We start from the raw sequence: 12,322 nt of genomic DNA, 5'->3' as shown, positions 1-12,322 counted from the left end.
CTGGGAATTTGCAAAGAAACAACATCATAAACTTCACCTCTATCACTCGAAACATCTCGCACTATTTGGATTTATAGACAGCGAGTGCGGCCTCAGAGTTAGTCTCCTCTGCGGCCAGTTTGAGTTACGCTCCCTCCACATGTGGAGGGGCGTAATCAAGCTAATTTTGTCTGAGACTACGGTTTTGCGATAAGTGGCCGACATAAAGTCATAATCTAAAAAATTATGACTTTATGTCGGACCAACAGAAAAATAAATCCCGTTTTGCTACAAATAGGGCCGAATTTGACAGTTTGCTCATAGATTTAAGTTAGAACATGTGTAAGTATTACAAATATGCCAAAAAATCGGTTTTGAAAAAAATAAAGGTAAATTCTGAAAAAAGATCGTACATTATGACTTTAATACAGGCCTGTTAAAATCAATTACAATTGATTTATGGCAGTTAAAAAAAACCTGAGATGGTTGTCTTCAGATTTCGGTGTCCCAAGATCCGTGTTAATTTAAAATTAATTAATTTATTAATTAATTGTATTAAATAATTAATTAATTAAAATTAATTAATTAAAATTAATTAAAATTAATTAATTAAAATTAATTAAAATTAATTAATTAATTACAAAACAAATAGATCTTTAGTATAAAAGTAGAGATTTAAAGATTTCATTCATTACATTGTAATGTAGAAAACCATGATGAACTGATGAATGCTTGTTTCTCCCATAGACTTTACATGGTGCCGTATCCCAATTTTGCACCACCCGGCATCTTCGTTTACTTAATTAAATCTTATTTATTTCAAATCTCAGAACATCAAATTTGGTACCAAATTAAAGAGTACATTCTAGGCCTTTAGGTAGGCTTAGAGAAAAAGCATAATTTTTGACCAAAAAATGCGAGATGGCAACAACAAAATGCTATAAAAAGCGAGATTTATGCCCCAAATTGGCAAAAATCAAAAAATTAATTAATCAATTAAATAAATAAAATACTGCCCTCTATTTCTGAATTTAACCATTGCATTGCTTGAGCATAACTGACGCCGGCGAGTGACCAAAAATACACAAATTTTGCCTCATAAATCAGCTTAAAAGGTCAATATACTGAATGATTTGTGTAGTAAATAAAGAATATCACTTGCAATGTTGCTTGGATTTGCCAGAAAATGGATCGTTTTTGCAAAATCAGGCTGGAAAATCGGGTCAAACTTAAAGCTTATCAGTTGTAATGGTTGTCGAATTCTGCAACCATGCGCCACAGAAATAGATTTTCGTGGTAGAAATGAACGTTTTAAAAGCGAGAAAAGCACTAAAAAGCGAGATTCACGGCGTGAAATGCGAGATTGCGTTTTGTCTCTAAGCCTACCTTTAGGCAGTATCTTATTTAAAGACTTTATTCATTGTTGTAATATAGAAAAACCTTGATGAGCAGGCTAGAGTGCTCATTTCTCCCATAGACTTTACTACATGGTGCCGTATCCCAATTCCGTATCCCAATTGCACCACCCTGCGTCTTCGTTTACTTAATTACTTACAACTTTTTAATTAAAAACCTCAGAATATTATGTTTGGTATCAAATTAAGGAGTACACTATAGGCTTTAAAATGAATGTAAATTTGATGGCATTAGAAATGATTAAAGGTGCTTGCTTATTACAAATAAGTCATTTTTTACTAAAATATGAAACAACACCACCCTATTGAGAATTTACCAATTCACGACGCACGGCCATATGAAAGGTCAAAATTTTCAATTGACCGTCGGCTTTTCCTCCCTGCTACATACACTTTAAGAATATATCATTAGATTCATATAATTTACTTCGAGGACTGGTATATCAAAAATTTGAAAAATATCAAATTTTTATAATTTGTCATAAAATTTGTCATTATATTGTGATTTTCAACAAATGAAAATTATTTGATATCAGAAAGACATGCTTCGTATTCAGAATGCAATTCGATAGGTATGAGGTGCTCTCATGTCCCACAAAAAATACTGTCGAAACGCAATAAACGCTTATTTTGGATCCCTTAAGAAAAGTTAAGAAAGTCAAAATAACTTTTGAATCTGAACCTGAGAGTACTAAAATCTTAAGACATTTTAAGGGTTTACCGTCGTAACTAAACCATTCGATCAAATTTTTTTAAATTGACATATTTTGTGCATTAATATGTGTAGATAATAAATCAGTAAAAAAAATGGGGGTGCCGGACCTCACTTTTGAGCTACAGCCGTTTTAAAAGAGGTGTACATTTCCAAAAATCTCTGTACACTTCAATGGCAAAATCATCAATTTTCTCAAAATAGACCACCTTTTGCGTTGTAGAAAAAAATTGTATCGATCAAATTTTTTAAATTTTATATATGTTATGAAAAATAAAAAGCTCTGTAAATCGCGCAAAAAAAAAAATTGGGGGTACCGGACCTTGTTTTCACGTAAATTGACCAAAATAGGTCAAAAATGCATTTTTCTGCGACACCATGCGTAGTTAATTGCGTACATGGATATTTTGAAGTGCGTATCAAGCGCTGGTATACACGCGATCTGATGCCGGATAAGCGTTCGTTTACGCATATGGCCACAAAAAAGGAATTGTCTGTTTACGCAGGAAAGTTTTCACTGTAAAACTAGAGCGGTTCTCGACTTGCGCGGTTCTCGTCGCAAAGCGTCGGCCACAATGCCTCCTCCTTGAGGCATATCATTTTAACCAGTGATGACCTCTGGGTGACCTTGGATGACCCTGGAATGATCTTCCAAAATTTGACTCTAAATGTTGACTGTACCCACCAAGTTTCATGCCCATACGACAGTTTTAGTAACTTGACCTCAGATGACCCCAAAATGACCTTCCAAAATTTTGGCTCTAAATGTTGACTGTACTCACCCAGTTTCATGTCCATACGGCAGTTTTGCTAATTTGACCTCAGATGACCCTGCATGACCTCGGGTGACCTTGACCCACTGACCAATACAAACTTGTTCTGTCTAGGGTCAAGATGCACCCACCACCAAGTTTGAGGAGCGTCGACCCTAGTCTCCGAGAAAATGGTATTTTGCTTGTTACGCATAAATTATGCAAATTAGGTACTTAATAACCATATTTTGTGCTGAAAATCTAATCAGGTCAAGAACCTCTGGCCCTGCTACTCCCCACCAAGTTACGTCACTGTAACCCATACGGACCTCCAGATAATCTGTTCACAAGGTTTTTTGGCTTGATACGCATCAAATACGCATAAATTATGCAAATTAGGTACTTAATTAGCATATTTTGCACTGAAAATCTAATCTGTTCGAGAACATCTGGCCACGCTACTTCCCACCAAGTTACGTCACTGTACCCTATACGGATCTCCAGATAATCTGTTCACAAGGTATTTTGCTTAATACGCATATACGCATAAATTATGCAAATTAGGTACTTAATTACCATATTTTATGCGAAAATCTCCTATAATTTGAAGACTCCCAATAACCATCCCTCCACCAACTTGCATCACTGTACGTCTTACCAGTTCTGAGAAATTGCACTCGCAAGCTCGGACGGACAGAGAGACAGACAGACAGACAGACAGACAGACAGACGGACAACCAGGAAACATAATACCTCCGGTGGAGGCATAAAAAGTTACCTAAGAAGTTACCATAATAGGAACAATTATTCTAATGATGTCGATTATTAAGATTTCTTGCCTTAATATTCTTACTAATTTGGTGTATTTTGGTCATAAACGGGTGTAAGAAAGACTCCCATTCTACAATCTGCAAAGATATTGGACCAAAGAGTTATCAAGTTAGTAACTTACACAAAGTGAGGAATTTTCAGCTTTCACCATGTTCACCTGACTCGATCGACCAAAAAGAGGATTTATTAAACATGTTAAAGCGAAGCGTTTGACACCATGGCGGAAGTGTTTGACTATAATAGGCCTACAATTATTATAGGCATAAGCCTACTTAGCATGCTTAGTGCCGTTTATCGAGAGGAAAACTTTTTGGTCACAAAAACTATAGGCCTAATACTGGAATTATTTCGAGGTGGATTCATATCACAAAGCAGTTCAATTAAAGCAAAGTTAAACACTGGGTTGCCTATAGCTGTAGAAAAACGTTTGACCTATTAGGCTATGATATTATTTTTGTAAATGTATGACACATTTTTTTGAAATTGAATAGTTTTGATGGTGTTGTCTATATCGCATGCATTATGAATTCAGTGCACGTAGTAGGCCTTTACCCAATAACACAAAATGCTTTAAAGATTTAAATGTTGGATTATAAACTTGCGGTGTGGTTACCCAACATTTAGGCCAAAATATTATTAAAACGAATTAACCAATTTATCCAACACTCGTTTAGGCCTAATGTTTAAAAACAACAACTTGATTCTGTGTTTGTTGGGTGGGCCTATAACTTCATACCATTGGACCCTACTGTCGTAAGCCTACTTTGGAGGAGGGGTCCAGGTCCGTTATCAGTGGAAGCACGCTGGCAAAATTTGGTTTGTAGGCCTAGGGGTAACTTGGGGCAAATTGGGACACAGGGTAATTTGGGACAGTGATTTCGGAAATACTTTTATACCTTAAAATAGTCACATTTTGCCCATTTTTGCAACAAAATAACTTTGATATAATGTCTATTTATATTTCAAACCGTTTAAAAGTACCATTCTTCATTAAACAGGAACTGAGGGCCGTAAGCTTAACACATCAAAATAAGTATTCCATTTTTTTGTCTTGTCTAAGCAGAGGTCACGACTTGTGGCTCAATATCTGAATCAATGGTCCGGATTAGTGTTTCTCAAATTAAAAATAACTTCTAAGCTACCCTTTCAATTAAATAAGACAAAATTGTAACTTTTTTCTTGAAAATTATAAGAAAAGCTTTCTTTTAGAAATATGCCAAATTGGGGTAAAATGGGGACGCCATTGATTTACTGTGTGCTAACTCAAACTGTCCCATTTTGCCCCAACAAAAAAAGTCCCATAGTAAATCAATGGCGTCCCATTTTACCCCAGCTGTCCCATTTTACCCCAGCCTCTGTTACAGAAAAAATCTTGCAGTGGGGTAAAGACACATAATAAAATAATGAAGCGGAAGCCGACCGGCACCAATTTTTAATGAAACGTAAGTCTACTAGACTCTTGGCGATGTACATTTTGTTTTGTAGTGGTCACTTGTCGCAAGTTGCGGGTATTAGTATTATAGCGAGTAAAATCTGGTGGGGCAAAATGGGACATTAGGTGGACCAATTTGCCCCACTTCCCCCCTACATGTTATATTTAAGCGGACACTTTTCTTGCGCTCAGCAAACATTGTTTTCTTTATTTTGTGGCCCTGGTTATCGCCGGTGCTTAAAAATAGCATTGACACGCTTTAACACGCATCGTTCTCTGCGATGTCTGCAACATAACACCAAGCACGACGAATGAGTACGCAGCGTTGAAAAGAAGCGCAATAGTCGAGGCGAATCGGGTGACGACGGAAAACCCTTAATGTTAAACTTCTGTTGGTTTGCGCCATTCTCACGCAACTTAAATTTAAATACAGACCAAAATAATCTCTAGCACACAGGGAACCAAGTAAAAACTCGTTATGGTGGCTTTTTTAAACCAAAAAATCACATTTTCTCAACTGAATTTCAACTCTATCGGGAGTGCAATCGATTAAAAAATAATTTAGCAAAACTTAGAAACCAATTTGAAAACCTAAAACCAAGCACAAAAAATTCCTTAGCATAAAAACCAACACTGTATGTGTAACCCTACGGTTCTGATGCCTATGGCTCCAAACGCTTCGCTGGAGCCAAAAATGTGCACCGCTGTTACTGAGTAAGCTTAATATAAAATGCATTGCATAAATCTTGAAATGTTCAGAAGAAATCATGACCAAAAAATGTTGGTGATTGTAGTAAAAAACTCCCCTAAAATTGTAGCCAATATTTTATACCTAACCTTGGCCATGTGCATGTATTGGTATTCGGTTATAATGTAAACAGCTGGCTTGGGCAAATATATTTTTAATTTTATTAGCAACAACATGAGTTTGGGGAAAGTAAATACATTGTAATATTGGCGGCTGTGTACTGTTTTTTAAACTTGCAACTAAAGCATTATAAAAGTTCATAAAAGTTTCGGACAACCAAAAATATTTTTGGACAACCAAAACATTTGTTGAGGACAACCTCAAAAAATTTCTTAATTCGAATGCTGCTCAGATGACCCCTGTGTGACCTTGGATGACCCTGAAATGACCTTCCAAAAATTTGACTCTAAGTGTTGACTGTACCCACCAAGTTTTGTGCCCATGTGACAGTTTTTAGTAATTTGAACTCAGATAACCCCTGGATGACCTTGGGAGACCGTGACCCACTAACCAATTGATACAAACTTGTTCTGTCTGGGGTAGACATGTCCACATTGCTATATTATAGAGGGCGACATTCAATCCAAAAAGTTGCAACCACAGTAGCTCACAGTCAATGGCTTTTGTGTAATCCCCATAGGGAAATACAAAAATTTGAAATTTGGACACCAGAAACTGCAGTGAAAGTTAGATTTCATAAAATAAAATCGCCCTTGTGTAAAATGGATCATCATGGTAAAAAATGTAATGATGCATTACGGTACATGCTTTTTTTTGTACAGCAAGTCATTGTAAGGTACGGTATTGTCAATGATGGCCGCAGAAAAGTGCAGTTTTTTAAAAACAGACATTGCCCATAACTTCGCTAATTTTTGACCTACAGACATCGTTTTCGCGTAGCACAAGCGCTTGATGTACGCTCGTTTTGACGGTAATTTACGCTAGCGTATCATGCATTTTCAAGCGCGTTTTACTGCGTGACGCAATTCTGCATTTACATTGTTTATTCAAAATGGCGAATTTCTCGAAAAACATGATACATTTTACCCCGAAATTTCCCTCATTACTCAAAGCCCTGCCCGTTTTCACAATATTTTAGCTTCTTGGATATCATCGGAAACATAGATTAGCAATATTAGGTAGGTACGGTAACTGTATTTTTTAAGATTTTTTTAGATGATTTTTACGATGAAAAAATTGACGTTTTAAGCTTCTTTTCAAAAATTGGTTTTAGCTTGTTAAAAAACGGGTAAAAAATCGTTTTTAGCTTGTTGGATATTTTTGCTAAATAGTTTAAAGCTTGACTCCTTAGATGAAACTTTTAGTTTAAGCTTGTTAGAATATTAAACCTCGATAGCGCGGGTGGTCTAAAAGTCAGGATCGCCCAAATTTGTCATTTTAATTATATATTGGCGATGTCCAGTATTTAAGGGCACTTTTTACATACAGCATTACAGGTACTTTTGCTTGTGATAGGGTAGATTCGATAGCTGTACAAATTGTACAAAATATCAATTTGATAATGACCTCAAATTGTTTACAAAAATATATTTTTCCATACGTCATGCACGTATTTTGGGGGCTTAGAGGCGCTTAGCCCCAAAGTCAAAAGTAGGGGGCGGCAAAAAGCGAAGGGCGGCGTAATAAGAAGAAGGCGGCAAAAACAGGGCGGCAAAAACGAAGGGCGGCAAAACAAATTAGCAAAGAAAAAAGGCGCCAAAATTGAAAAAGTATAAACAAATTTGAAAAAGGTCGCTTTTAGAGGCGCTAGCGCCTAAAAATTAGCCTTTTTTTTTTTTTTGCTCTTCACTTTTTCAAACGACCGTGAAAAAAAATTGGGTCAACCTTTTCGGGATGTTAAGGAAGGGCGGCAAAATTGTTTCTTCTTCAGCCCCGGGTTGGGGCGGCCACGGTACGCCACTGTACGTTGTCATTATATTGATTGTATCCAGTTGTTCGACGCTACAGACCGGCCCTGTAGTGTAACTTGTCTTGTTAATTTTGGCCAGCACCAACTCATTTTTTGGTCGATTTGGATGAAATTGGTGTCAAAATGCTCAGGAGATCATACTGATAAAAGCATCAAATAAGCTGGTTCCCTAAGAAATATGAAACATTGCCCTTTTTTAAAGGCTGCTTAACCTACCCCTAAATAATTGTAGGATGCGTAGCGCGATAGCGCATGTGTGGCCAACCCCAACAAATAAAGACGGAAAAGCTCATGAGCTGAAGCCTTGCAGCGCAACCCAATGCAAAATACGAATTTGTAGTTCTTGTAAGCCATAAAACAGCTTGGTTTGTGAAAAATAAACAGCAGAAAATATTTAAAAATAAGTTTACCTGTGAGGGGTCCACGCATCACTGAAAAGAATCCCGTGTTTTGCGAATAAATCCACCGAAATAGTTGTCCAGATCCGCGAGTACGGCGACCATTTTCCTCCTGCGTGCTCTTCACGGTAATCTCCGTTGTAATTCGGGAATATTCGTCTATCTTCGCTATGGACTTTTCCAATTTAATAAAAAGGTAAATAGTAGCGTACCCACCCTGGTAATATTTCTGACAAGTTAAAAGTACAAGCTGATTGAGGTAACAAAGACCATAGGTGACGTTTCAATTTATATTCAAAATTTTAGAAGTAAAATGTATTGAAACTTCACGTGGTTCTATTTTAATACGTTATGCCTAAGAATAGTAAATCTCAGGTAAATCTTTAATTTTTTATTTCTACCTATTATAAGAAATGGACTTGTCTATGACGTCAAACCCGAATGGTCAACCGGAATTTTCCGCTAAACTCCGATTGCTTTCACCTTTGACCTATCTTATCTATGACGCACTGGGATTTTCTTGTTACAGAAACGCGAGAATACTTCACGGAAATCCGCTGAAATCAAGCGTTTTCAAACCATATCGAACCACATTTGTGAACGAAATAGATATCTATGATATTTGTCCATTGATCTGTTTATTTTCTTGAAAGAGAGCGTCTAAAACTTGCCAATATGCCCAAGTTGAAAATCGCAATTGTTTGTTCAAGTAATCAAAACAGAAGTATGGAGGCCCACTATCTTCTAAGGTAAAAAAATAGCATCATTTCAATAGAAAATTGTATTATAATTCAATTAATTGATTTCAATCGAGAATATTTTTATTGAAACTTTGAAAGGACAAGATGGTGCAGGAGGATGTCATTTTCTTTGGATTTAGAGGGGGGGTCATGAATGTCGGTGACTACCCGCCGAGTATTTTTTTATGGCTGCATGTATGTATACGTTAAACTCGCCCCTTTCACGGGCTAAATTTTTTACGACCCCCAATCTTGGGTCTAAAATTTTTATGACCCCCCCCCCCCCCCCCCCATCCGCCTACACAGACTTGCAACAAATTATTCATCGATGCCGACGGAACTATTAAAGATGTGGAGCGCGCAAAATGCGAAGAAACTATGGAGTGCGTAAAAATTTTGATCATAACTGACAAGGGCATGAGGGTAAAGAAGGTGTGCAAAAGCCAAAGCGTGCAAAAATTTTGAATTATGTAACTAGAGTTTAACTAAAGATTGTGATTTGTGCATTTTTGGTAATTGTTTAATACAAGTTTATAAAAGAATGCGCGCGAAAATTGTGGGCCACCAGCCCTTAATATTTTTACATTGGCATTGTCATTGTAATAAATAACCCCCTATTTTTGGTGTAAGAAATTATAACCCCCCCCCCCCTGTTTTTGGTCTAAAAATTCTATGACCCCCCTCCCAGTATATTCATGACCCACCCTCTTCCAAAGAAAATGACAGCCCCCTAAAGTGTACCCACTAGCAGTAGTAGTGCCAGGCTGTAGTACTATGATGGGTAAAACTAATTATCAGTGAGTGTCATGCTTGTAAGTTGTAGTTTTAACATGTTAAACACTGGATCGGGGCGATTAGAATGACATCGAAGCCCAAGACCCGTGGCAAAGTGTCGCCGACCGAGTGCTTGGCATGCGAGGGGTCTCGGGTTCGAATCCCATCCAGAGCAAACAACTTCTTTCTTTCTTTTCTCTCTTTATTCTTTCCTTCTTTCCCTTCCCGTCGCCAAAAAGCCCCATGGCGGTTAGGGTTAGGTTATAGGCTTCCTTAACCCTAACCCTCCTGAATACTACAAAATACTACTTGATATATTATGCGCTGTTCACATGGTGTGATGACGCAATCGCCCTAAGTGATATACATGTATAGGCACGGTTTAGCTGGTGAAGCCCAAGACCCGTGGCAAAGTGTCGCCGACCGAGTGCTTGGCATGCGAGGGTCTCGGGTTCAAATCCCACCCAAAGCAAACAACTTCTTTCTTTCTTTTCTCTCTTTATTCTTTCCTTCTTTCCCTTCCCGTCGCCACAAAGCCCCTAGGCGGTTAGGGTTAATGCTGTATATTTAAATATTGTTGCCATGTGTTTATGCTTTTATGTATCCATGCTTTGTAAAGCGCATTGAGATTTGTTTGTAAATGCGCTATATAAGATTAAATTATTATTATTATTAATATTATTGTCCCCTTTGCACAAGAGCAGTAGCACGCATAGCAACCAGCTTGAGGAGGGGGAACTGCACATGAATTTTTTATGCGCACCACAGCAGTGTATCCCAAGTTCCCAACATGCTCTGCAGTACCATAGTAGAACTGCACATGCCATAGAAACTGTACATAAAATCCCTCACTTCAACTTTCAATTACTCGCTTATATCAGGGGAGCTTACACTTTTGTTTGAAAAATTATGATCTCTAAGTCTAAAGTATTGTGAAACTATCCATAGCTCTCAATATCTAAGCGGCTCTTGTTTATATTTTATATACATTTGCTATGGAGCAAGCAGATAGACTGCAATGCATGATGGGATACTCCCTTTAGCTGCTGTGCATGCGCACACTGGTTGAGGATTTTCCCACTGTGTGACGTCAGCCCGACCGAGAGAATGCTTGAGATTGGGTTTATCTTTGGGTTGGGAGCATGAGCACAAGTTCATGCGCGTAGTTTGGGGGGAGGGCTTTGGGGGCGCCAGCCCCCCGGGGTAAAAGCAGGGGGCGGCCCTCCTCCGGTCTTTTAAAAGTAATTGCGTGTATAAATTCAGTGGCCCCTGGACCCCGGCTGTGAATACGCACACTACTTCTGCTTCTGCTTAAGTACTGTACTCATCACCCTGTAGGGTTATCTCGGTACAGGCACGCATTCATCGGTTTGCATTCTAGACTGCTCTGCATTTCCCCTTTTTTGATAAACAATTCATACCATTATTTTTTCCATGCATAAAACATAACACACCCCCAGTGACTGCCCTGCCCAGAGAAATGGAGAGCCGAGCTGTTGGATCAGAACAGGATTGATTTTCCATGGTCAAAGGGATTAGGGGATGATAAATTAAAATGGTCTATTACAGTAGACTATTTGCATTCCAGCCCACGTCATCTGGTTTGCCACCAGCTGCAAACATTAAAATGGGGCCTATTTTGTATGTTTAAAATGCAAAAAATCAGGTTTTTGATAATTTTTAGATTTCTGATTTATCACAGATAGTACCCTAGTACGCTTTAAAAATTTAATCTATGCCTCTGCATGTGCAGTGATGCCAGAAAAAGAAACTTTTTATTAATTTTGTCTCATTGTCATCGCTTCTCTTTCAGCAAAAAGGGTTTCAATGTGCAATCCTTTGGCACCGGCGCTAACGTTAAACTTCCTGGATCAGCCCCGGATAAACCTAACGTTTACGAGTTTGGAAAGACTACCTACGATGAGATGTACAGAGAACTGAAGTCGAAGGATAAGGATTTGTATCCCATAAAAACACAGAATTTTATTGCTTGCCACTGTAAAATTGAGCTACCTGGGCTTGTTATGTAAAATTTTGTTTTGTTTTAGGTTTGTTTGGTAAAAGTCAGTGGTTGTTAGTCACCATGGGCGTGAGGTGTTAATGAATGTCTTCAGCGTAAGTATAAATGAATCAAGATGTCCGTTAACAATTTAACATGCATGTAAAATAACCCTAGTCAAAGAGGTTAGACCAGGGGGAGTACATGGACTCTGTCATGTTTGCATCCATGGCCATGTCGCTCATGCCATGGACAGGACAATGTACCTCCTGAATATTTTGCTGAACAATGTTCCATTACATTGTTGGCCTTTGCCAAAAAATGCTGGAGTTAATAGTTCCAATCCAAACTCTCCCAGTCTTGACCTCCATCTTAAAATCGGATGTAGGGCCGAGATGCCAGTTTTGTACAGGTAGGTATGCTTGTAATGTAAGTATAATTATTAAAGACTGCAGTGGACGAAGTACGCAAGTGAAGAAAGTTACAAAGTTCTTAAAAAATTGGGTCCATAATTTTGAATGAAATTGAAAGCTGGATTCAGAAACTGTACTAGTTAGAAATGAAAGTTGTGGTGTTGACATTTAACAAAACCTGTCATTTTCATGTATAACG

The 12,322-nt window shown here is 37.9% G+C and overlaps 2 protein-coding genes across 2 annotated transcripts in view; one reads left to right on the top strand and one right to left on the bottom strand.

Moving 5' to 3' along the window:
* Window positions 1-8,356, bottom strand: part of LOC140143478 (pre-mRNA 3' end processing protein WDR33-like) — a 62,540-nt gene extending 54,184 nt beyond the window's left edge. Inside the window, exon 1 of the mRNA XM_072165311.1 lies at window positions 8,210-8,356. The gene's annotated coding sequence lies outside the window, so the exon portion shown is untranslated. The remainder of the gene's footprint in view (window positions 1-8,209) is intronic.
* A 330-nt stretch (window positions 8,357-8,686) lies between these two features.
* LOC140143458 (RNA polymerase II subunit A C-terminal domain phosphatase SSU72-like) overlaps window positions 8,687-12,322 on the top strand; it is a 29,169-nt gene continuing 25,533 nt past the window's right edge. The window contains exons 1-2 of the mRNA XM_072165292.1: window positions 8,687-8,946; window positions 11,525-11,671. Of these exons, the coding sequence (XP_072021393.1) occupies window positions 8,873-8,946; window positions 11,525-11,671 (221 nt within the window). The 5' untranslated portion in view covers window positions 8,687-8,872. The remainder of the gene's footprint in view (window positions 8,947-11,524; window positions 11,672-12,322) is intronic.

Source organism: Amphiura filiformis, unplaced genomic scaffold, assembly GCF_039555335.1.
Source record: "Amphiura filiformis unplaced genomic scaffold, Afil_fr2py scaffold_22, whole genome shotgun sequence".
NCBI classification, from domain to species: Eukaryota; Metazoa; Echinodermata; class Ophiuroidea; order Amphilepidida; family Amphiuridae; genus Amphiura; species Amphiura filiformis.
The sequence above is the reverse complement of the archived record's forward strand: the minus strand, read 5'-3'. Positions and strand labels throughout refer to the sequence as shown.